At 40.6% G+C, this 26,989-nt stretch overlaps 1 protein-coding gene and 1 long non-coding RNA gene across 7 annotated transcripts in view; both read left to right on the top strand.

Annotated features, from left to right (window-relative positions):
• CHCHD3 (coiled-coil-helix-coiled-coil-helix domain containing 3) overlaps positions 1-25,197 on the top strand; it is a 246,413-nt gene extending 221,216 nt beyond the window's left edge. For 4 of the 6 annotated variants that reach the window (XM_037889373.2, XM_043520868.1, XM_043520864.1 and 1 more), the window contains 2 exons: positions 14,841-14,976; positions 24,442-25,197. In XM_037889373.2, coding sequence (XP_037745301.1) covers positions 14,841-14,976; positions 24,442-24,468 — 163 coding nt within the window. In that variant the 3' untranslated portion in view covers positions 24,469-25,197. The remainder of the gene's footprint in view (positions 1-14,840; positions 14,977-24,441) is intronic. The other 2 variants (XM_037889374.2, XM_037889372.2) reach the window with 1 other exon arrangement.
• On the top strand, positions 14,983-19,338 carry LOC122461406. The gene is made up of 2 exons (XR_006283272.1): positions 14,983-16,022; positions 16,944-19,338. It is a non-coding gene; the product is annotated as an uncharacterized LOC122461406 (long non-coding RNA).
• Positions 25,198-26,989: the final 1,792 nt, after the last annotated feature.

The following is a 26,989-nucleotide window of genomic DNA, read 5'->3' as shown; positions in this document are numbered from 1 at the left end:
TGCTGGTGGCTCGATCAATAATAATAAGACATAAAAGGAATAGTTTAGAAATTGCCTATTGGTACTTGATGGAAGTGATACTGGAGAAGGGAAAAGTGCTTTGAAATCTCACCTCCTCTGTTACAATCCTCACCATCAAAGTAATTGCCCTCAGATTGTTAGATTGGTCACTCCTTTGGGGGGGTCATCTCAGACCCTGTGCTTCACTTAGACATCTAAGTAACCACAGCGCCCAAGAGCACCAAAAAACTTCCATCTGCAGCTGACCACAGGAATCATCTTGTTTCTCTTGGATCAACAGTTGCTTCCATAATGAATCATAGATTGTACAAGATTGATTTAAATCTTGTTTTGCATTGGTACTTTGCAGTTACTTTCCAAAAGAAAAGTGGATTCTCAAGAGTTGGTAACCATTAAAACATGTTGATTTGCAACTAACAACAGTCTTTACACTAAATTTGTTACTACTTTTGCTAATCCAGGCAGTGCACTGTATCTCTACGCAAGTATCTTTAAGATATATAATTCCTTTAATAAATTTATTCAGATTAATAGAAAATGGTGACTGATGTGTTTCTAATGTACTAGATTATTATGTTTTACTTATGTTTTGTATTAAGCTCTATTTGGATGGAAATTGGAATTCTGTGAAAAACATGCAAAATCAGCATTTAAAAAAAATTTAGTTAAATAAAACTATCTTAAATGTGCTGGATGCATTAAAAAAAGTTTATCAAAACATGTTTTGTATTTAAAACTAACTGATTTATTAAATACAGTAGAATCAGTATTTAGTGAATTGAAGCGATTGTGGCGGGTCACCATGTCCTTCAAGATTTTAGAACTAATAAATACTTCTCACATCTAATTCTTAGTCATAGATTGTAAGAGGAAGAGACGCTTTCCTGCTTTATCAACTCCCAGTTAGTTGAACTTTGAATGAACTAGTCATTAAATTGAACTAGTTGAATAAAGTGAAATGAAGAAAATATTCTCTGCAGCCACAGAAGAAGCTACCGCTGTCAAAAGCTGGTTTAACATTTCAACAATCTCTGGTTCCAGCTGGTTAGCCAGTAACTTCCGCCAGTTCAGTTCTTTGACTTTTATTTAAAATGTCAGCAGTAACATGTACTGTTTAATATTATTTTGTATTTAATTTAAATGATAATAGATCATGATAAGTTTAGGCCTTACCACAGGTTGTCATAATTACAATTAAATTTGAAGATACTTTTGTAAATAGCCATTGATGGACCTCAGTGAACTTATCTAGTTCTTTTTGAACCCTCTTATAGTCTTGGCCTTCACAACATCCTCTGGAGCTGCTGCTATGGTACACCTGATGTGCTTATTTAGTACTTACTTATTATGCTAATGTGTATATTACATTTAATGAGTAAAAAAATATTTAGTAAGCCAGATGTTTTTTGCACTGGGTTGTGACAGACCATCAAGGTTTACAAGTAGGTCCTGAGTCCAAAAAGATTGAAGAACACTGCTGTATATATTGTTAGTGTCAGACATCATGTCTGTATTTCAGGAAGGTGTTTACCACTAGGCGGTGAAGGGAATACTAAGTTAACATGAAAATCTTATATTATTCTGAATACTTAATTTACTCTAAATACAATTCAAAATGTATTCATGGTGAGAAGCACATTTCCCCATATAACTATGTTAGGCAGGTCTAACAGATGTTCAGGAAGTTTCTTTTAAATTTCTCCAATATACAGTAAGAGAGGGTTAAAAGATAAGCAATATTCCAACCAGATCTAGCATCCCCTTATCAAAAGTACTTGCAGGGGTGATTTATGCCTCTTGATTTTTTTGGTTTTGTTTGCCAACACAATGCTATTTAATTTAGCTCATCACAAGTTAACTTGAACACTGTGGTCAGTTCCTAAAGACAGGATGACTTGTTAACACAGCCTAATGAGAGATCTCAAGAGGTGCATATAACAAATGCAGCTCGTCACTGTGAATCCAAAACATGCTTTCTTGTCCATAATCCATACATCTGGATATACAGTAATCTTACTGTCACATCATCTTTTAAGAAGAATGGAAATTTCAGTTCCCTTAAATAATTGTAACCTGTTTCAGCAGCAGTTAAATCTTTTGTTGCTTTCTCTATACTGTACCTCTTGCCCGTAACATTTCTTTCTTTTGTGATCAGTAACAGACTTTCAGACTGTGCACTAATTCCTGGCTCTCCCCATGAAAAAACTAGTTAAACTTATATTACACAAGAGAATAATATTTAGGGCGTAATGTGCCAGAACATAGTGCTGTATGCCTCAGGGTATTTTATAGAGAGTGATGTAGATTTTATAGAGACCTTTGATGTTCAGGAAGAGTGTGTCTATACATCGGAATATTGCATATATTTAGGCTTGGAAGGATTAAATTTATCAATAAATATCTGTAAATAGTGTCACTGTATACACACACAAACAGATGAAAAAATATTTCCATCGAAATAATCAAAATTTACAGATAGGCAAAGAAAGAAAGTTGATGTCTGAGCACTTATTACAGTCCCACCTTAATGTGTATAAAATGCATTGAAGGTAAAGAATGCTGCATAAAGCACATATTTACAGCGCCGCTAAAATAGCCAATTCCGGCATTAGCGGAGCTGGAGCTGCAGATAATTATACAGCATTCATAAAGCTTTAACTTTTTGAATCTCAACATCTACAGTCATTAAATAATTGACTGTTCCCAATAACTACCCGCAACTGTAAAAAATTAAATAGATAAAAGTCTAAAAAGCTTAAAAAGAAACATTGATATCTGTCAGAATTCTTTTAAAAAATGAATTATGCCAAGCACATACATATATATAAAATGAAAGCAAGATTCTGTATTCGTGTGTGCTGCTATAAAATTTTTATTGCCTTGAGTTTGGGGTGACCATGTTACTTGTGAGTTTTACAGAGCCAGAAGAGAATCATGCAGCTTTTCTGAAACAATTGGCAATAAAACCTTTCAGCATCCCTACACTATCATACCTTTGGTTTATGCTACTCGTTGGGGTTTTTTGGTCCTTGCTTTTGTCTCCCTCTATTCTTTTTCTTCTTTTGACTACTGTATGGTAGTTCAGCATTGCATAGCAGATTTCAGGGCCTTGCAGGTTGACTTTCGTCTGCAAAAGTCAATGATGCAGTGGCTGAGTATATTCTTTATGGAACTTGTTTATTTTACATTACATGTACCAGTCCTGGAAAAGAGGTGGTCATAAGAAGCATGCAGACTAGTCGCCTCTTTCAGGAATGTCAGCCAAAGTATCAGTGCCAGTTCCCAGGGAGCAACTCTGCCTCAACAATTCTCTCTAGTTAGAACGATTTAGGCAAAGAGCTAACGCCACAAGTATAGTTTAAAGTTAATTTTTATCATTTTGATTTCATGCTATGGTATTTGAAATATGTGTGTTTATATGATGATTATATAACCACATGTGTGATATAAATGTGTGTGTTTCTGTGCATACCAGAGTGACTAGATGCACCCTCATGGGAGAGTTACTCTATATTTCTCTGCCCTGTGGTACAGCAGATGTATAGCTGGCTGTTTGTCATTACCATTCTCCTGACTTGCACAGAAACTCTTCCCATCACAAGACCAGGAAATGTTTACCATTCTCAAATTGTACAGAAGGCAAGTATGCAGGTGCATGCACCCCCACACCATCTAGAGTTTCTTTGAATAAATTCTGGTTTACTGATTTATATTTTTGACACTAAGGGAGTATATTTTTCTACCTGTCTTAGAATTTCTAAAATGCCCATCACTGTTGTATCAAAACACTGTTTATCCTGAAATATATAGTAAAAATATCTTAATAGTCAAAGCAAACTGTTCCTGTAGTATCGTGGCTGAAAATGTAAACACTTGCAAGTCAGGATGCCAAAATTGTGGTTCCCACAGCAACTGTGTGACTAACTGTGACCTCTGTGCATTTATATAATGTATTGTAATGGCATACTTTGCATTTTTAAAGTGTTTTTTTTTAAAGGAATAATGTTTTGGAAGAACAGAAACTCAGCACAGATTGAAACAAATTTATTGGGTCTAAATCTGCCTATCAAAGTCAACAGGAGTCATGTACTGTGCATGTGGTGACATGCTGTACAAGTGCTTTTAACTTCTCTAAATCACATTACTTCTGTCATTGTGAAGGCTCTAGGTCAGGGTTATTTCCTGCAGCACATTTACTAATGGTTTGTCCAGGCTAGTTTTGAATGTCCCAAGTAATAGGGTTTCTACTACTTCCCTTGGGAGATGGTCCCTCAACCTAATAGGGTCCTACTGTTAAGAAATCTTTCCTGATCCTTAAGTCTAATTTTAAGCCCCCATCCAAAAAGTACTTAAGCATGTTTATAACTTTAAGCACATGAGTAATCTCATTAAAGTTAATGGCACTACTTAGTGTTTAAAGTTATGTATGTTCTTACATGCTTTGTTGCATTGGGGTCTCAATTCCTTCCCATTAATCTTAATGCTACTCCCTTATTCAGTAAATATAGTGTTGCATTGCTGGGGATGGTTTCCATTTATATACGTCTCATAGATTATACTAAAAAGTACAGGAAAAACCTGCCAGACAGTGGTATTTTACCAGCTGAGAAAGGGCAAAGAAGACATATAAAATGGTCAATAGAGCCTTCTGCTAGTCATGTTTGTTAAATGTGACTTTTTGGGCAGTGTACAAAGCTTGTGTTAACATCCTGGAAATAGCTGAAGATTTAACATTGCCTTCAAGAGACAACTGAATGTTCTCTATCCTCTTTTATAAATTTCATAGGTCAAAATGTGTGAAGTAGATTTTACTTTTCCTTGGAAGGAGGGAGAAGTTGAGACGCTTATGAAATTTTCGTATGCAGTTTGTCAATGCTGAATTTAGTCTGCTGTAATACACCATATGTGTTCGTTTTTAGATTCTTTTGGCTTACTATTATAGAAATTAACACTAGTAACTGATTGCTAGTAATATAAATGGTTGATTCATTTGACGGTGGGCAGAGTGAGTTGTTTTCAAGGTCACAGTGCAGAAGTCGTTAGTACAGCATTTCCTCATTTATTCCGTATTCTGAATCATGATGGAAGAGAAATTAATCCTGTCTACTTTCACCATTTTAATTATAGTTTTTTCTTGGAACAGTTCCACTTTCATTTTCATCTACCAAAAAAGTCTCAATAAAAAGTCTCAAAAAAGTCAAGTGTAAATCAAACAAGAATCAAACTGTAGAACACTTAGTCTTCAGGTGGTGTTTTTTTACACGTTGTAAGCAGCTGGATTGTAGATGGATGAGGGGTTGATTGTGGACCATTTAGAAATATCCATTGTAGATTTTGGTTACACTGCAGTAATGCCAAAATATTTTAAAAGAACATTATTGTTTGATTTGTGTTTTGCATATTTCATAATCCACACATGACTTGTGATGTGTTGAATGTGGGAAGGTAGTCTTGAATAATTTATCATAGGGAAAAATGAATTCTGAAACTAAAAATAACTGTGCAAAACATATCTTTAGTATCATGTGCCTTCTTGTTACTCTCCCCTTTGTTTTCTGATTATTATTTACCACTTTGAACAGAAACCCTCACATGGTTCTAGGACATGATTTGGTAGAAAGCGCTCCCTTCACATAAGTCCTTACTAAAGCAGTGAACGTTATGTTGTTTTGTGGTATTGTCCACAGTGATCTTTTTGCCTGTCACTCAGGCCCATAACATGTGTATCATCTTCAGCTCAGACCTCTGTGTAGATCCTCACATCCAGACATTGTCTATACCTTGCTGATTATTTCTGCATATCCTGTCTAAGATACAGCCTTTCCTCTCCATTCTCAGAGCTAAAACTGTCATGCTGGATTTCATCATCTTGCATCTTGATAAAGGCAACATCCTTTTTGCTGGCCTTGACAAATGCAGTCTTACCCTACTCAGGTTCATTCAGAATGCTGTGGAAAAGATCTTTTTCCTAGCCAGTCGTTTCACCATATCACCCCATTCTTTGCATCCCCCACAGGCTATCCCTATTGCATCAAATGTAGATTCACAGGTTATTAGGCCAGAAGGGACCATAGTCATCATCTAGTCTGACCTCCTGTATAACACAGGCCATAGGATTTCCCTGATTTAATTCTTGTTTGAACTAGAGAGTATCTTTTAGAAAAACATCCAGTCTTGATTGCCATTGATAGAGAATCCACCACAATCCTTGGTAAATTGTTCCAATCGCTAAGCGCTCACTGTTAAAAACACACACTCTCTTTCCAGGCTGAATTTGACTAGTTTCAACTTTTAGCCATTGGATCATGTTGTACTGTTTGTCTGCTAGATCGAAGTGCTCATTATCAAATAGCCCAATTACCCATGTAGGTACTTATAGCCTGTGATCAAGTCACCCCTTAACCTTCTCTTTGGCTGTGTCTTCACTAGAAATGGCAAAGCGGCATAGCTTCAATGCTGCAGATGTGCCACTGCAGCATTTCTAGTGAAGAAATAGTGAAAGAGAAGGTTAACATATTCTCCCCTTGCTGTAGTTAATCCATCTCCTGAGAGGCGGTGGTAGGCCCATTGACCTGGTGCTGTCTACACCCGGGGTTAACTGCGTCATTCAGGAGTGAGGATTTTTTTACACCCCTGAGTGACATAATTGGGTTCACCTAATTTTTTATTGTAGGTCTGGCCTTTGTTAAGCTTATTGGATTGAGATTCTTGTGTCTGTCATTATAAGGCATGTTTTCCAATCCTTTAATCATTCTTCTGACTCTTCTGTCAACCCTCTCCAATGTACCAACATTCTTCTTGAATTGTGGACACCAGAACTGGACAATATTCTAGTAGTAGTTGCAGCAGGGCCAAATACAGAGGTAATATAATCTCCCCACTCATACTTGATATTCCCCTCTTTATGCATCCAAGGAATTCGTTAGCCCTTTTGGCAAGAACATCACACTGGGAGCTCATGTTTAGCTGATTATCCACCATGACTCCCAAGTCATTTTCACAGTCACTGCTGCCCAGGATGGAGTCCCTAATCCTGTAAGTATGGCCTAAATTCTTTGTTGCTAGGCTTTACATTTGACCGTATTTATAACACACATTGTTTGTGCCCAGTTTATCAAGTGATCCAGATCACTGTGTCATCGTCCTGACCTCTTCATTATGTATCACGCTTACAATCTTTGTGTCATCTGCAAATTTTTTCCAGATTATTGATGAAAATGTTAAATAGCAGAAGGGCAAGAACTGATCCCTGTGGGAAGCCACTAGAAATACATCTGCTCCATGATGATTCCCCATTTACAATTAGATTTTGAGACTTGTCAGTTAGTCAGTTTTTAATCTATTTAATGTGTGCATGTAAATTTTGTATTTTATTTTTAATCAAAATTTCAGGCATACCTAGTCAAATGCCTTACAGAAGTTTGTTACATCAATGCTCTTACCTTTATCAACTAAATTTGTAATCTCATCAGAAAAAGATTTCCAATTTGACAGGAACTATTTTCCATAAATCCATATTGATTGGCATTAATTATATTAATCTCTTCTAATTCTTTAACTGAGTTCCTTATCAGCCTTTCAGTTATTCTGCCCAGTGCCAAAGTCAGGCTGATAGATCTATAATTACCCAAGTCGTCTTGTTTACCCATTTTACATATTGGCACAACATTAGCTTTCTTCCAGACTTTTGGAATTTTCCCAGTGTTCCAAGAGTTATTGAAAAATGAACATTAATTGTCCTTGTCCAACTCTTGGCTGCAAGTCATCTGGATCTCCTGATTTAAAAATGTCTACCTTCAGTATCTGCTGTTTAACTTCATCCTGAGTTACTATTGGAATGGAAGATGGCATGATCATCATATGATCTGACTACATGTTTTTTTTCCCAAATACAGAACAGAAATGTTATTGAACGCTTCTTCCTTTTCTGCATTATTATGGCTAGTTCTACCATTTCCATCTAGTATTGTATCAATGCCATTCTGAGGAACTTTTTGTCCCTAATATAGTTCAGGATAATAAGAACTCTTGATAGATTTTGCCAGGGTCATCCCTAGCTATTCTGGTGTCCTACGCAGCCCCCCCAGGCCTCCGCAGGGGAGGGGGCCTGTCTCCAGGCCTCCATGGGGGACAGGAGCTGGCCACTTCCTGTGGGAAGTGAAGTGACCCAGCCCCAGCCTGCTCCGCTCCCCTGGCTCCCAGCCGCACTGCTGGCGAGTGTTGGGGGGTGGGTCTCCCCTTCCCCCCAAGCGTAGGAGCCAGGGGAGTGGAACAGGCTGGGGCTGGATCACTCCACTTCCCGCAGGAAGTGGCCAGCCCCCACCTCCCCACCCGTGGAGGCCTGGGTCCCCACACAGCCCCCCACCCCCGCCCTTGGAGGCCTGGGGCCCCAGGCTGCTCTGCTTACCATGCCGTGAGTGCAGGGTCAGGCCTGGCTGCAATCTTCAGGGGAGGCTGGGGCAGGGAAGAGGCGGGGCTGGGGCAGAGCAGGGTCGGGGGCCTGGGGAAGAGCCGGAGCAGGGGCTGGAGCAGCATGCAGCTGCACAGGGCACTGCCCTACGCAGCTGCGTGCTTTGTGTATGGGTAAGGACGGCCCTGGATTTCCTTTTGTCCTTGTGTCCTTTTACTTCCTTTATCAATTTTCTACAAATTCTTAGCTTCTGGTTTATAGTCATTACTGTCAACTTCCCCTTTCTTCCATTTGTTATGTTTTTTTTTTTTTTATAACTTCCTTCACTTCCCCTTTAAGCCAGTTTTTTAATCATTGTGGCCTTCTTTATTGTGGCTTTTGGGGCATCTAGTAAAATTTGCTTAAACAGTTCCCAACTGTCATTCAGATGTTTCTGTTGAAATTCTCTCTCTCACCTGGTTTGGCTTATAATTGTTGTCCACTTTGTGAAACTGGCCTTTTAAATTACCACGTATGTGCATTCCCAGTTTGGGCTTCAGGTTCTGCTTGCACATAACAAATGTGATCAAGTTATGATGACTTGTACCTAGTACCACCACTAATTTTTTGTTCTGTGATCAGTCCTCCTTTATCTGTCAAGATAAGGTTATAACTAAGGCCCTATGAAAATCACGATTTCAAGGGTTGCACAGAAATTATTAAATTAAGCCCAATACTGTTATTTTTCCAACAGCGGGGAGGCAAAAGCAGAGACATCTGCTTCTACCTCCCTGCTGTTGGAAAAATCATGGTATTGGGCCACTTCAGCAGCTCATGGTGGTGCTAGTTTCCTGCCCTGCTAGCAGGGAGATGGAGGTAGGGCTAACGGTGCACGGTGATTTGGAACCCCAGCCTGGCCCACGGTGATCTGGAACCAAAGTGCTGGCTGGTGAGGTACTGAAACCAGGATCTACCACTTGGAGCATGAGCAGGTGCTTGAGGGGGCCCTACCCAGCTGGCCAGGAAGCAGAAGCAGCAGGGACCGAGGCTGGAGCTGAATAAGAAGTAAGCCGAGCTCCAATCTCTGTCCGTGGCCAGGGTGGAGTAGATGGGTGGCGCCATGTAGTGAGACCTCCTGCAGCCTTCCCTATCCTCACCGAGGTGGGACTGGCCCGCTAACTCCCCACAAGCAGGCACTGCCTCAGCATTTAGGTGAAAGCTAGGATGCCTGCTTCGTCCTCCTTGATAGTGGAAAAATCAGTTCGGGGTGGGGGGGATGACTCAGCACCATGCGTATCCCATTAAATTCAAACACCTGTGATGCTGCTGTGAATTTTAAAAGCACTATAATAATAATAATAATAAAAATGCAATTTACACAGGGCCATAGGTATACTATAGAATTCCTCCTCCTTGTCTTCACTTTCAAGGCCCTTCATGGCCTATCCCCACCGTATCCCTATCATCTCTCATTCGCTATCGAGATGTCATTTCCCGCCTTCTTTTGGCCCATGATGCCAGCCACCATCAGCCCTACCCTCATCTTAAATTTTCTAACAAGCAACATCGTGCTTTCCTCTGAGTTTCCCCTCACGCTTTCTGTCAACATCTGAAAAGTCACCTCATTATCCATCTTCAAATATCTTTTACATGATGCCTGCAGAAAAACTTGATAACAGTTAAGCTATTGGTGTGTGGAGACCGCTCCCGCTCCCTGTCATGCTGACCAGTATTGTCTCATTGTGTCCGTGTACTTCCTCATCTGTCAGTATCCATCTCTTGTCTCTTGCCTTATACTTAGATTATAAACTCTTTGGGGCAGGGAGCATCTTTTTGTTCTGTTTGTACCACACTTAGCACAATGGGGTCCTGGGCCTTGACAAGGATTCCTAGGCACTAGAGTAATACAAATAATAATAATGATAATAAGTGTTGTTGGAAGGTGCCAGCATTTGAATGAGGAATAAAACTGAGGCTCTGGCCACCTCTGTCCATTAAGATCCAGTGGCACTTCTTTTATGAGAGATGGTGATAAATCAAGTCTTCTGGGCAAAAATCCAGTTTTGTTAACTGGATTCATGTCCCTCTAAATTCCCTGCAGTTTCAACTGGAAACTACATGTTTCACTTCCTGATAAGTGTGCGTGTATGTGTGTCTGTCTGTGTGTATATATATATATACACACATAAATATGTGCCTTGTTGTTGAGAGGCCTAAAGCTAAAGAGCAACTCCATGACCTGAGAAATCTGGGTATCCTGTATGTTTCAAAGTGTGTTAGTGCTTTTATATGTGTGCTCTTACATTCTTCTGACAATTGTCTGATTCCTCATCCTATAGGATCATACCAGTTACCTGCACAGTTGGAAACTCATCAGCCATTCAAATTCTTCCATTCAGGATGCCCGTTTTATTACAACACTGTGTAGCTTACCATGCTGGCTTCAGATTTCCTCTTTGGTTGACATTTTGTTTGAACATTCTAAAGGGTTCCTTTCTTGGAGCCCCTGGGACTATAATGAGCAAAGTTCTTTGAGAAAGACTAGATAGGTAGATATATAGATAGATAGAAAGAAAAGTCCCTTTCATTAAATATGTTCTTCATCCCATAGCATAGAATGTGAATTTAAAAAACAACAACCTCTTATTCTCTTTTTTGTTTTCATTTTATTATCTTTACCAACTTCCATTACATCAGCTTTATTGAAAGGGTGGGTGAATGGCATCCTTTAAGGCGTACTCTCATACACAGAAGCATTCTCTTAGCATGTCAGGTGCTTAAGGGGCAGCTAGGAAAGCAAAAGCAGATCAAGAAGTAATACAGTAATAAGTTCAAAAACAAATTGTTGCAGTTGTTCCATATAATGGACTGCCTAGATCAGCCTGTTTCTCATTCTGATTTTTGCCATGAAAACCAGCAACTTTCTATTTTAAATCTCTTGGATGTGTTATTTTCTTAAAATGATAATAGAATCGCATCTGTTAGAGGTGGGAAAGACTTATCAAGCTATCCAGCTCATCCCCTTACCAGGCAAGAGACTGTTCTTTACATTATATTTTTTCTGTTGTTTTGTCTGGTCTCATTGTGACTGTCCCAAGTGATGAAGATTCCAGCACTTCCTGTGGATAATTGTTCTACAGTATAATAGATCTCACTGTCAGGATGTGTTTCTCCTGATGGTCATCTTAAATTTACCTTTTCTTAATTTAACACCTTTGTTTCTCATTATATCTCCTTGGACTACCCTAAACACTTCCTCTACTTCCTTAGTGCCTTCACACCCCATAGATACAGTAAATCATGAGTGGCTAAGAATCATAAAACTCTGTTTCTGAACAGGGTGATCTAACACAGGCAGGACATATTTATCAACAGTAGATTAGGGTGGATATTACGTGGTGGTCTCTTAAGCCACAGTGGTGATGACCGCTGTAAAAAAACAATAACAAAAAACAACCCTGAAATACATACATTAATTGCTTAATGAAGATACATTACAGGTATCACTTCATTAGCATTTTCATCATTTAACTCTTTTAACCTTTCCTCCTCAGTCAAACCCACCAGGCCCTTAACCACTTTTATAAAACCTTATAAAATCTTCCCTTATAGGTAGATACTTAGTTTCCCTTCCAAGGAGTTGTCTTGCCATTTGCTTTCTGTGATGCCCACCTAACAGCAGTTCTGTACATCATAAGGAGAGAGTGCATTCCTCTTCAGAAATCAGTTGGTAACTGTATGGCAGACTTACCAGTATGCACATTGGAAGCATCTTGGAATCTCCTTCCAAATGGAAGGTACCACAGTTTGTGTTTTATGGCCACCTAATGTTAGATAGTATCTCATTTAGACGTTTCTCAAAAGTGAAAACAGTGTATTAGGGTAGCATAACAGGCATAGCAGAGCAGTACAGGGCCAGTGTTCTTCCTGAGCAGACTAATCCAAGCAAATGGCCATGGTCTACTCAAGGAACTGCACCTGTTCGCACTGAGCTCCCATAAATACCAGGTTCGAATGTCTGAGGAGCTTGGCAGTGGATGCAGATGCTTTTTTAAAAATATTATGAAAACAAGTGATTAACAGACAGAAAATCAAAGGCCCTGAAGTGCTGTAGTACTGACAGCAGCATAAAAGTATACCTGGACACATTTCAAATAAAAAATAATTTATGGGCTTTGAACTGTGTTGCTAATAGCATGACTCAAAAAAACAAACAAAAGCTTGTCTGTGGCCTAAAACTATTGAAATAGTATTTAGACAAATTTACATAATGAAAATATAAAGAACCATTTCCTTCCTTCCTTCCCCCAACCTCCCAATTTATATGGGACACAATACATGGCAGACTTTTAAAGTCACTTGTGAATTAAGGCAGGGTTAGGTCAATGCATGTGTATGCATGTCTTTATTTTCTGTTAACTGATTCGATTATCAGTCCAGAGTAGGCTTTCAGTCAGGTAAAATGAGCATTGGTTTTAGCCTTGGAATCTATGAATCTTGGTAGAAACAGAATCATCAGAGTGGTGAGTCATAAGTCTGCAAAGAGCATATGCTGTGCTTCCCCTCACATTTTATTTGATATTGATACAGCCAAAGACCTCACTCTAATCAGTCAGTGTACAACATTCTGTGGTCATACGTTCTGATGTACAACAGCCTCTAAAACGCTTGCTAGTATCAGCAGAGACGGGATTAAGGGAAAATCGTCATCCATAAGAATCCACAGAAGTCTGAATTTTCAGATCATAAAGAATGTAATGGGACTGGATTTAAATTCTGTTTTAGGTGTTTCATGGAGATGTAAGGTACTGGATGAAGAGAGTAAGAGAGAGATGTTTTATATGGGCATATACTGTAAAATCAAGGAGATTTAACCTTTTTTTTTTTTTTTTGGTACTACATCTTGAGAGGCTGCCAAGAAGCAAATGTCCCTAAGGAACAGTATTGTGCATTGCAGTTTACTTTCGTACTCTAGTACAATATAGAGCTGCCTAGGCCAAACAGCAAATAAGGAGCAAAATATTCATCTGAGGATACTCTGGCTTGATGAGTCTTTTTTTTTTTTTAACCTTATTGAGCTGAAAATAATGTATTGTGGAATGTATATTTGAGCAGCCATTTTCAGGTTCCTTGAAGGACTAACTGGAAGACGAGTTAAGTATGCTATATATGCACATAAAATGAATATTAGCCTTCAAAGTAGAAGAATCATATAATGTTTAAAGCTGTGTTTATTTATAGTCAATAAAAAAGCATTTTACTACTGGGTTTAAAAAAACATCATTTGGCCTTATGCTGTAGTGATGAATGCCATAGAAATGCCTTTTTTTACAATTAACACGCCCAGGTCGCCAGTCAGTCTAATAATACTTGGCACTTTTCATCTTGAAAGCACCTTGCAAACATTCTTAGCTTTGAGGTAGGCATGCATTGTACCCCCATTTTACAGATGCGAAAATAGTGACAGTTTGACCTGCACAAGTTTACAGAGGGTATCTGTGTCTGAGCCGTGCTTAGAGCTCAGGAATTATTTATTGATTCTGCAGCGCTATAGGCATGGATAGCACTTCATGGATAAGGGCAAGATGACAAGATACTTGCCCAAAACAGCTTACATTTTAAAAGACTGGTCCTGAGATGTGTTCAATTCCCACAGCTCCCATTGAAGATAATGGCTACATTGCGTTAACAAGAGAGGTTGATGCAAGTGTCACGAATCCCATACAGTGAAGAAGACAGACACAATTCTTATTTAAATCACATACATACCAGGGAATTGGGCTTAGAACTTGGAGCCTTGAGCTCTAAAAATAACAGGATATCATTTGAGCAAAAGGTCATCTCCCTCATCTGGTGGCAATAGTGGGTCCTTTATGTGCTCTGTGGGCCAGGTCCAAGAAGATAGCATTCCTTGCCTGTCCTATGCACACAGGCACAACATGACCAGCAGAAGTATTAAGATGTCACAGAGATATGCATTGGTGAGGCTTGACTTACTTTGTGGTTCTTTCTGTAACTTTTTCTTATTGTAGGTGAAACCAGGCCTGTTTAGTAGCTTTGGGGCCTTTTAATTAGAGACCTATGCGCAGGTGAAGTAAATTGGGTGTTAGTGTCTCTAAAAACTAGAACTGAATGTTGGATCTAGAAGATGTAGCTGGTCTCTGGTCCTAATAGTTTATAGCTCCCTTTTGCACTTGTATTTTATGTTGTTCAGGTAAAAGCACAGTATAGTCTGGAAGCAGCTTTCCTTCCTAACTCTACAAAATTTTCCTTCACTTTTACTATTTGGTTTACTTTTCTTCCTAACTCTACAAAATTTTCCTTCACTTTTACTATTTGGTTTACTTTTAACAAAACGGCTGGATAAAGCCCTCATGAAATCTTTCTCAGTCGGAAACTGTAAAATGTTGTTCTGTTTTTCTTTCCCCAGGCGATATGAGTCTCATCCAATCTGTGCTGATCTGCAGAGTAAGATTCTCCAATGTTATCAGCAAAACTCACATGAGACCCTCAGCTGCTCTGCACTAGCCAGCCAATACCTTCATTGTGTCAATCATGCCAAACAGGTGGGTAGAAGAATGCAGCTACTGAATGGCCTATGGAAATAAAATGGAAAAAACTGTTGGATCATCTTGTTAATCCTTTTCACCTGCCAGTGCAGGATTGTTCCTAATAGTATGTTTTCATGTGCTTTGTAGAGTCTAATTTTAAATTACTCAAGCAAAAGTGTTTCCATAACTTCCCTTGGGAGACTGTTCCACAGTGTAATAGACATTACAGTTAGCAAATGTTTCCTCGTACCTACGATTTTAGCTGCAAGATAAACGGATTCATCTGAGTGGTATTTTTGTCATAAAATTCCAACCCATAACATCACCCATTTCAGTAACAAGTTAACGCATGTCTTAAACTGGCCAGCGAACCAGTCAGATTGTAGGAAGTTTTGATTTTTGACGTACAACCAACTCCCAGAATGTGGCATTGTAACCTGCCTATCCTATCCTTTTGCAGCCTAATTTGCTAGCATTATAATTTTACCATATAGTGTAAACTTCCGATGTTCTATAAAAGTTTGATTAGCCACTTACGTCTGAAGGATTTTTTAAATGAATAGTTGCAAAATATAATAGATTTGTTTAAAAGTCTGTGACTCCTTTCAAAAGCCAGTGATTTAACATTCCTTTTTGTATCTGGCTTGTAACTGCACAGTGTAGTTTTTAGGGGTCTTTGATGTATACACATCATAATATTGTGGCAGTTGGGTATTTTATTTTGTGAAAGTGCAGCTCTTTATGTACACTAACAAGCAACCAAACCTGCAGCTATACTAGTAACTGAAGCACTTGGGTGCTACTAGCTGACTCACCACACTTAGTTGTATTGACATATTAGCGCAGCATAGGAGAAAGAGGCTAGAAATGAGCAAAGTATATGTTTAAATTAGAGATAGACTCAAGCCTCTAAGCTTGGGTTCGGTTCTTTGAACATAACAATATTTCATGATGGTTCAGTTCTGGGGTCTTGGTTTGGGGCCTTCTCCAATGTAAGTACCAAGGGACGTATTCCATGCTCAGAGGACAGCTCACTGATACAGAATGATGAAGATCTCTTGGTAAGCTGGGCACAAGCAAACAATATGCATTTTAAATACGGCTAATATAAAGTTGTACATTTAGGAACAAAGAACTTAGGTCTTACTTCCAGGGGACTGTATCCTGGGAAGCAGTGACTGAAAAAGACCTGGGGGTCGTGGTGGGTAATCAGCTGAACTTGAGCTCTCAGTCTCTCTCTGTGGCCAAAGGGCTAATGCAGTCCTTGGATGCATGAATGAGACTATTGAGTAGGAATAGGAAGGTTCTATTACCTCTGTATTTGGCCTTGGAGCGACAGCTATTGGAGTACGGTCCAGTTCTGGTATCCACAATTGAAGAAGAATGTTGCGGGGGGGAGGTGTTAAAAGAAGAGCCCCAAGAATGATTACAGGATTAGAAAACGTGCCTTGCAGTGATAGACTCCAGGAGCTCAATCTGTGTAGCTTAACAAAGAGAAAGTTAAGGAGTGACTTGATTGCGTCTGTAAGGACCTACTCAGGGAACAAATATTTGACGATGGGCTCTTCAGTTTAGCAAACAATGGTATAACAAAGGTCAGTGGCTAGAAGTTGAAGCTCAACAAATTCAGACTAGAAGGAAGGTGTACATTTTTAACTGTGAGGGTAATTAACCTTTAGAACAATTTACCAACAGTTGTGGTGGATTTTCCATCATTGGCAATTTTTAAATCAAGGGTGGATATTATTCTAATCTAAAAGCTATATGTGTGGTTCAGACAGGAGTTATCTATGGCCTGTGTTATACAGAAGGTCAGACTGAATGTTCACAGTGGTCCCTTCTGGCCTTAGAATCTGTGAATTTCTCTGTCTTTGAAGAAATCAGTGGGAGCAATGCACACACCCCACAGCTTTATATGTATAAAAGCAAGTGCTTAAATAAGACCATTGATCTCAATTTTTAATGTTGGTGAACTCCAGTAGTTGAAAGGAAAACATCAGCGCTCCTGCACCAGTGTTTTAGCAAACTCTTCTGATACTGATAATGTAGCCTTGTTTCCTTTATTGTAGTTAGTTACACCTGTAGTGAATACTAGCAAGAGTTTCACCATATCCATTCACTTCAGCCTTTTGACAGTAACTCTGGGTCAGTGCAGCTTTTTTTGTACTGCGCTGTCTTTATTGGTATTAATATGCTAATGGTCTGCTGCTGTGGAATCTCAATCCAGCCAAATAGTCACCGTTGTGTTGCGGTGCTAAAACAACCCGTACCATCTGAGGTTGGCAACGCTTAATAAACTTCTCTTTCCATCCTTATAATCCTTTGTCCATGTAGTTAGTGTATTCCTTCTGAAATAGGAATCCCTGGTGGATTAGCAATGCTGGAAGAAAGGCCTCCACCCGAACAGCTGCAGTATGTTTGCACTGTGTGGGGAGGGATCCAAGCTATGGATTTTTTTACGTTTTTAGCGAAGCTCCCCACTTCACTTGGTGGTTAATTTCTTATTGTGAATGAGTAGTCCCAACCAAACATGATTCACTGTAGTATACAGTTAGTATAAAGATCTGAAATGGAAAGGACCAATTAGGTCACCTTTTCTATTTCCTTTAGGAATGCAGGGCTGTTCCCTCCAGTGTGTTCTCTTGAGCGTCTTCCTATCCAGTTATAAATGCACTAAGCAATTGTGCTCCCACACATCCCTTGATGTTCCACAGTCTAACAGATCTCACTGCTAATGAAATTTTTCATGATACCCAGTCTTTTTCCTTTGCCAAACCTAATGCCATTTTATTTATTATTTTGGGGCAGATTATGACTGAGCCCTGCTCAGGCACATAAGGTGTCAGGAAATGCAAGAAGCTTTGGACCGCCATGCAGGCATTGACCACAGCAACATTCCTTGCACTCCCTTGAGCACGAAAAGTGTGACTGCATTTTTTCCAGTGGGGCATTCACCAGCTGGAAAGGGTTTGCTTTTTCTCCAGCCTTCTGGAACCTCCTTAATTCTCTGGGTCTCTTCAGAGATAACTGCCTGTAGTTCACTAAATGCTTTAGCTAAATTCCCTTTACCCTTTAGGGTGCATACCAGCCAGACCCTGCTAATCTGCATATATTTAATTTTTCCACATTTTCACTTACTGGCATGCAGTGCCTTTCTGCTTTGAAATCTGAACTAAGCATCTTCCTCTCCGGCATGTTGTTGTGGATGTTTATAGATACGGGTGTTAGTAGTTCTTTTAGTCAATGGTTAATCAATAGTTCTAGATTGCTTATAACCATATATAATACCTTCTACTGATGTGCTTATAATCATCTATAATACCTACTGTTAACATTTTTAACATCTCTAAATCATGTATAAACCTGTTGTAAACTAATATAAACAATGAACAATGCTTCCCTTCCTCACAGGGGTGTTCACAGGGATGAATTCGTTCATGTTTGGGAGATGCTCATATCCTCTTGTGATGCAGGGTGAGGAGAAGGGGATGGGGGGCAATAAGTGTCCATTTTTTGCCAAACCTCTTGAGTGGTTGCAAATGTTTCCTGCACAAGAATGGGGGTTTTTTTAAAGCCCATTTCTCAGTCTCATTCATACATGCTCCAAGAATGGTGATTCATTCAAGTTACTACCTTAATATACCTGACTCAGGGAAGCGTTCTATGACGGAAATATTTGCAGCCAGAAACAACAATTGCATTGTCGTCATGATCAGCAGTTCTCATCCTTCATGTGTTACAGCTGTAAATAGAATGATTTTTTACCTACTTATTACCAAAATTGTACAATTACTATGAAATCCATATTAAATATTATAGTAATATACAGCAAATATTAACAAATGAAAATGTGTGCTAAGGGGGATAAATAGAAAGAGGATTCAGGAAGCAAAATGTTAACTGATGTTGGCTACCAGAAGCAAAACAAAAGGGGGAAAAAACTTGTTAGGGGGACGAGACCAAGATATTAAAAACCAATTAACTAATCCAGTGTCTAGGTGGGGAAACTGGGCACTTATGCTCAGGCAGAGAATTCTCTGCGCTTTTCATAAATTGCATTTATTGACTCCTCTTTCTTGCCTATCATGCTTGTTATCACTTCACCCTTTCTTCAATATGCTCTTCATTTCTCTCCCTCTCTGTAATCTTATGTCTCAATCTCGTCTTTTCTCCCCTTCTGAGAAAAGCCCGGAGAGCTGCTAATACTAAGGAGTTTGACATCTTGACTTCAAATGTGTAAATCTTTACCTGAAGTCCTAGGAAGCTGGTCTAATAAATAGAAGTGTATTATTCATACTGTTGTAATAGTGGGGGAGAAGGATACTTATTACTATCATTAAGGGTAGACGCTATGGCAGAGTCCTCATCGGCATTTTTTTTAAATTTCTTTCACTGTTGCAGTACTACCAGTGATAGTAACAATGGGAGCATTAATCTAGACTGTCTACCAGCATTTCTATCACCCTGTTATTAGTCCACGCAGAGCAGATATAGATGAGACATTGGGAAAGCCCCCTGAACCCTGCCTACGCTACAGACTCCCCCATTGCTACCAGTCGGTCCTCATTTTCAAGTTGTAGTCTCATCCATACTACACCCCAACACCGTCTGTACAGCACAGGTTCAGAGTACAGGTGTACAATTGTAGCTGTGCTAGGCGCGGATGCCAATTTCTACAGCCACGTTAGGCTGTGTTTGAAAATACTTTGAAACATGGTATCAAGCCTTAGCCTAGCGTACACTACAAATACATCACTGCCAGAAAGCCTGGTTACAAAACATTATCCCCCAGCCTAGTTACAATCATGATTCCAATTTGTAGCAGAGAGTGGACCTTAATAGTGCTTCGTAGCCAGAATAAAGCCATATTTGACCAAGCCCTGCAATAAATGTGATATATTTGGATTTTAGTGAAGCGCTTGATACTGTCTACAAAACCTGAATTGAAAAATTCTTTAAATTTGGCATGGCTGGGAAAACAGAAGTGGAGTGAAAACTGGCTAAAAGACTTTAACGAAAGGTAGCAATAAAAGGCAGTTTATTAAGTGGGGAAGAGGTACGTGCCTCAGGGAGTACTGTTTGGACCATTCTCCTTTGACACCTTCATTAATGACTCGGAAGAGTGAGAAGAAACGGCAAACTGGTGAAATTAGCACATGGTATTAAAATGAGACTAACTGTTACAACCAATAGAGAATTTACAGAAATTAGAAACATAGGCAGTAGTTAACAAAAGTGCTGCTGCTTTTGGGGAGAATAATTTGATTGCAGATGCTCTGGCTGGAGGGAGAGAAACTAGGTAAGCAGTAATACTGAAATAGAATCATAGACTTTAAGGTCAGAAGGGACCATTATGATCTTCTAGTCTGACCTCCTGCACAACGCAGACCACAGAATCTCACCCACCCACTCCTGTAACAAACCCCTCACCTATGTCTGAAATATTGAAGTCCTCAAATCGTGGTTTAAAGACTGTGAGGTGCAGAGAATCCTCCAACAAGTGACCTGTGCCCCATGCTGCAGAGGAAGGCAAAAAACCCCCAGGGCCTCTGCCAGTCTGGCTTGGAGGAAAATTCCTTCCCGATCCCAAATATGGCGATCAGCTTGACTCTGAGCATGTGGGCAAGACTTACCAGCCAGACACCCAGGAAAGAATTCTCTGTAGTAACTCAGATCCCACCCCATATAACATCCCATCACAGGCCATTGGGCATATCTACCGTTAATAGTTGAAGATCTGTCCCATCATATCATCTCTTCCATAAACTTATCAAGCTTAGTCTTAAAGCCAGATATGACTTTTGCCCCCACTGCTTCCATTGGAAGGCTGTTCCAGAACTTCACTCCTCTGATGGTAAGAAACCTTCGTCTAATTTCAAGTCTAAGCTTCCTGATGGCCAGTTTATATCCATTTGTTCTTATGTCCACATTGGTACTGAAATAGGGGTGATAGTGGGCACCATATGAGACATGAGAATCACATCACCGAGCAGGCTGGTGATAGTTCCTCCACTCACAATGGTGCCACAAACCTGGAGCATTCCATTGAGCTCTAGGTACATTGCCAGAAGGATATTGGCTAAGAGGAGAGAGTTAAGAGCAACAAAAATGACCAGTGGGCGATTTGAAGAGAGCAGCCTTCCAAAGGAAATAGTGGAAGCCCCACTGCTTTGTTATACTCGGAACAAGGTTGGCCACATATAAAATAAATGGGAATGGCCCTGCACTGACTGGAAGTGGACAAAAGGATCTAACAACTCTCTCATTCTCTGACGTCAGTGATACTAGTTACAGAATTTAAGTTGATACTGTAAAGACTTGGCAAAGCACGGTGCTGCCATTCGCAACCAACCAGAAGAGAGAACGGGGCAGCATACATGACAATGACTGAGCTGTAATTCAGAAATCAGGCTGAAACCTCGTTCACGGCGATAACGGATCCACTATATTTGCACAATCTGTTAAGATCATTTTAACAAAAGGAGACGGCCCACAGTTTTCAGCCTCTGAGGTTTTGTTCCTAGTTTATGCGGGCCCCTACTGTTTATTGCTGAGCAGGAGAAAGTACCCCCCACTCAACCAATCCCACCTTCTCGGTACCGTAGAGCACATCCTTCTGGGTGGAGATGAAATGCTGCAGGCAAAAATCTGTGGATGGGCCAATACCTGCAATTTCTTTCCTCACTGTCAGGATTTCAGTGTTAGCAGGATCCTAAGCAAAAGAAATAATTTTAAGATTGTGACTTGCAGAGCTTTTCCCCAGATCCTTTAAGATTTTCCTATGTTAATTTATGCAGTGTTAAATTTATGCAATGTTAATATTCAGACCAACAGCAGTTACATGCAAGTTTTCATACAACCACTGCAGTGGAGCCTTCCCGCTAAAATAGCCTTTGTCAGTTCTGCAGAAAACTCTTAGGTGATGCTGTAAAGATTTAGATTATATATTTTGTTAACTAATAGAAACAAAGCAAAGTAAAACTTTTAATAGCAACTAAGGAATATAAAACTCACCTGTCTGACTTTGTCCTCATTTATTTAATCTGGGTTTTGATCAATATTTGTGATCATTGGGGCAGTTCTCTTTGTTTCATACGCTTGTGGTGCAATGATCCGCCCAGGAACTGCTCCTCAGTGCAATCTTTTCCTTACACCCAAACTGCTCTTTGTAGGTTATCTTCTGAGCTATAATAAATGTATCATGTGAGTGTGGTTAAAGTTATAAATGACAACCTACAACTTTTCCCTTTATTTTGCTACACACATGCACACTTTGAGAACAGCCCCCATTCGTTAACCACCTCTCTCCTGATCTCTAAATTCCTGGGCTCTCGACTCCCGAATCACCACTGGTGAGCTGGAAACTCTGCCTTGTCCCACCATAAACTACTAAAGTAATTGCCAACTGATGGTAGCCTGGCTTTTCCCCTGTCATACCAGACCATGTAACTTTTCAAGGCCTGCATTTGGGGCTCAGACCTCAATTAGGCCTAAAGATTCACAGTCCCGCACCTACCACTACCTTTTTTGGACACCAAGGTCTAGGAGCAACAGATTCCTTCTGGCTAACCTCCAAGCCCTCCAGCTTCCACCATGCTTTTACCATGCCGCTGGCCAGTCTAGTACCAACTCCCACTTAGTGGTATGCTCTTTACTGAGCCAGGTACCTATCCTCCCTTACCTCTTGGAACCTCTACATGTTTTTGTTTCCACCAGCCTCCTCTCCCACAGGCCATAGCAATAGGAAATCCTCAGCGAGCCCAGGAACATAGCCATCCAGGTCTCTATATCCATGATGGATCCCGTTGCCTGGTACAGTACAGTACAGTAACTCCTCGCTTAACGCTGTAGTTATGTTCCTGAAAAATGCTACTTTAAGCGAAACGATGTTAAATGAATCCAATTTCCCCATAAGAATTAATGTAAATGGAGGTGGGGGGGGGTTAGGTTTTGGGGAAATTTTTTTCACCAGACAAAAGATTATATATATATATATATACACACACACACACACACATACACAATGATGATTGTGAAGCTTGGTTGAGGTGGTGGAATAAGAGGGTGGCATATTTCCCAGGGAATGGCTTACTGCTAAATGATGAATTAGAACTCGGCTGAGCCCTCAAGGATTAACACGTTGTTAATGCAGACTGACACTCTACAAGGCATCGTGAATGGAGGGAGGGGAGACAGCATGGGAGACAGAGACACACACCCTGTGAGTGAGAGAAATGCACATTGCCCCTTTAAGTACGCTGACCGCACTCTAAGTACATTGCCTTTTTAAGCAGATCAGCAAGCTGAGACAGCAGCTGCTGCCAGCAAGCTCCCTCTGTCCTGAGCCCTGTCATGTCCCATTCCCCCCCCACCGTGCTCTGTGGAGATGGGGTGCAGGGGGAGGGGGACACCCTCTTTCCCCTACCCCTAACACCCCCTCGCCCCAGAAAGCAGGAGGCCCCCGGGAGCAGCACCAAGGCGGAGGGCAGGAGCAGCACAGGGTAGTGGTGGGAGGGACACCTGAACTGCCCAGTAATCGATAGCCTGCTGGGCAGCTGCCACACAGGGATCTTAGGGGAGCAGGGGGCTGATGGGGGGCTGCCGGCCCACCCTGGCGCCAAGCCCCTCCCCAGCTCGCTCCAACGGGCTGCTCTTCCTGCAAGCAGTGGGCAAAGCAGGCGGCTGCCAAACAACATTATAAGGAAGCATTGCACAACTTTAAACAAGCATGTTCCCTAATTGATCAGCAATGTAACAAAGTTAACGGGGACGAGTTTAAGGGAGGAGTTACTGTACTCTCCCTTCCAGATGCAGGGTATGCTGGTGGAGTTTGACAGGTCTCTGATGTGGGGCTAGAAGGAACATCAGTGCAGCTTGTGAACTCTTGATAATGGAGTACTTGGGGTAGCCACACAATATGAAACTTCAATGCTGTTACATCTGCGTGGCCTGATGGTGCCTGGAAAACTATCAGTGGAGCAAGTGGTCAGTGTGACATGTTCAAAGCTAGCCAGGCTAGTTTGACCCTGGCTCACAGACACCAGGAAATTGCAGGGGGTAGGGGGGGATATTTTTAAAATGTGATGGAAAGTGGTATCCTAAAGACCCTAGGAATAGGATTAACCTACTGACCTTGGGGATGAGTTTTTCCTTATTGTAAGGGCAGATTTTTTTTAAAGGGGCCTAAAATGGCTAGCAGCCATAGGCAATACTGTTAGGAACGATAAAAGGAATTTTTCCTCCAGCTTTTCGGTGTGCTTTTGGTGTCCTGCTCATTGAGTCTACAGCACTGATGCATTCTGTTTCCTGGTCCCCTAACTTTTTACTGTGGTTACATATATGCTGACACTTTTGCTTTACAACATCTTCCCTTGAATACGGGTAACCTGCAAACAGTGTGTAGTTGTTGCTGACATTTAAGAGAGCATCCAGTGTAGCTTTAAATGTTGAAATCTGTGCTTTTCCCTCCCCTTTTCTTAGCAGAGCATGCTTGGTAGAGGAGGGTAAGGCGATGTCCAAATCAAGCAAAAAGCCATCAACTCTAATTCCAGCAGCAGGGCATTTTCTCCAAGAAGATGACAGCCCATTTACAGAGCAGACCAATAAAGAGAAGAACGGGAAGAGCCATTTCAAGAGCAGCAGCCATCACAGTTCAATCAGCGTGGCCATTTGAAAAGCTAAGACCTGTATCTTATTACATCAGAAATGAGACATCCGAGGGTGCTGTTCAGTCGTCATAAAACTCGCTTATTGGTGATTGAAAAAACGTAAAGAAAAAATATCTCCCATTGAGCTTAGAGGAGGGGAAATTGTCTCCAAACGCTGCTATTTCATTGTAGAATCTGCTCAGTAACTCCATGCAGTCAAATCCAGGGGCACGTAACGCTTAGTGTCCCAGGGGAGGGTGACACTATGTGAACTGGCCAACTGCTACTACATACTATAGGGCCTGTGTTGAATGCTGGTTGTTAAGATCTTTTCCTTTCTATATGCAATTGAAGGAATGTTTGCCTAACTTATTACTAAGATTATGTAACCAAAAAGTCCCCCTTTCCCTCGCCATGCCCTCTGCTGGAATCATGTTAACACTCCAATACTTAAGGAGTGCAAGGTGTAAAATGGCCTTTAATTACATTCTGTCAGGAACCTATGATCACGTTATGCTACCAACTGTCATCAAGTATTGAAAATTATGTCTCACTCTGTATCAACAATAAATATATTTTGTGAACAGAATTGATGTTTCAATCTGGTCTGCTTCTTTCCTCTGTTCATAGTCAGCTAATGCCCCAACTGTGGTTTGTGTCAGTTGCAGCTGGTGTTGCTCATACTCCTAACACATAGAATTGTGCGTTCCATGCCCACACCAGAACTGGGGTCAATAATGATACCCATAGGTAATAACTTTCACCCAGGCATTACAGAGCACTTTGCACAGGTGTTAGATTTCCCCATTTTACAGGTAAGAATACTATGGAACATGGATTTGTCTCATAACCCAGCAAGCCAATGTCAGGATTAGGTTTCTTCAAATACTAGACTACACTGTCTTCTACTGCTAATGCTGTAGTTCTGGGCTAGGAAGACGCTGCCCTGCTAGAGAGAGACCCTCCTCCAGACAAAACTTTAAACCTGCCTCGGAGGCAGGTAGAAGGTTCCTTGCTCATTTTTGAAGAGTAGGGGATTACCTTGGTGTCCCAGCCACTGCTGTGCACATGACAGCTGATCTGTTTGACAGCACACTGCTGATTGATTTGCCCCTGCACCATCTGCATCTAACTCCTTATTTTGAAAAATACGTTGAGATTATCTTGAATATGAAAGACCCTCTATCAAACCAATTCCTGCTCTCTGAGTAACATGAACAGGGCCAAACCTGGGAGGACTTTCACTGATTTCAAATTGTATTTTTATGTGAATGGCTACTACAGCCTGTAGAGCAATTTTTAAAAAAATTTTTTGCGTGATGATAAAAGTTTCAAATGAGCAACATATCTGGAACCCTCTGTTATTTATGGACTTGTTCTCATTCCCTAATTGGCTGCAATAGAACGGTATCCTGCCATGCAAGTGCACCTGCAGATCTGATTTGTATTCACAACGTTTTCAGTGACTCTCCTACCCTAATTATCAAGATGCTTTGTGATTAGATTAATTAAAGGGTTGGGTGGTGGTTGTTTTTTAAATAGTATAAAAAGAAGCTGGGCTTTTTTAAGTGTGAAGGAACCATGGTAACTTAAGGAGAGGAAAATCCTGGCATGCAGTGTGGGATGCCAGGTAAACTGCTTGAGAGAAATAATAGGAACACAAGCGACGTGTTTACACAGTGACTTGCTGTAGTGTTTACAAATGAACTAACTCACAAATTCTCCTTCATAATGTTCTCATTTATAACCGAGACCCAAGAAGTTGGCAGGTTTTTCCTTGCCAGTCTTTGAATTGGCAGCAAAATGCAACACTGAGGAAGGACTGACATTTTTGAGGCCAAATGATTCTGTAAAATCAGAGAAAGAGAGATGCTGGGGGAAAAGGTCTCTCTTATTAGAATACATAGAATCGGAAGGGACCTCAGGAGGTCATCTAGTCCAACCCCCTGCTCAAAGCAGGACCAATCCCCAATTTTTGCCCCAGATCCCAAATGGCCCCCTCCAGGATTGAGCTCACAACCCTGGGTTTAGCAGGCCAATGCTCAAACCACTGAGCTATCCCTCCCCTGAAAAAACTTCTCTATTAACAAACTTCCTCCCAACTTCCCAAGTGATCTCCTGAACACCACAGAACACAGTTAGCTAGGCAGCGATGGGCCACCTCTAAACGATCTAATTTCTATTGCCAGCTGTTTATTAATTTCCCATTCTGACAGCCATGACCAGTGGCACCCGAACTTGCTTGCTTTTTCCAGCTGCGTTCAGGGGTTTGAGGTGTTCTGCTCTTTGAAACATCTTCTATAGTGTCAGCAGCAGGGTCGCTAACATTTGGTACTTGGGTTTTCGGGCAACTGATTTTCTAGAACATGACTTGAACTTTT

Source organism: Chelonia mydas, chromosome 1, assembly GCF_015237465.2.
Source record: "Chelonia mydas isolate rCheMyd1 chromosome 1, rCheMyd1.pri.v2, whole genome shotgun sequence".
In the NCBI taxonomy this organism is placed as follows: Eukaryota; Metazoa; Chordata; order Testudines; family Cheloniidae; genus Chelonia; species Chelonia mydas.
Note: the sequence above shows the minus strand (reverse complement) of the source record. Positions and strands in the feature narration are given on the sequence as shown.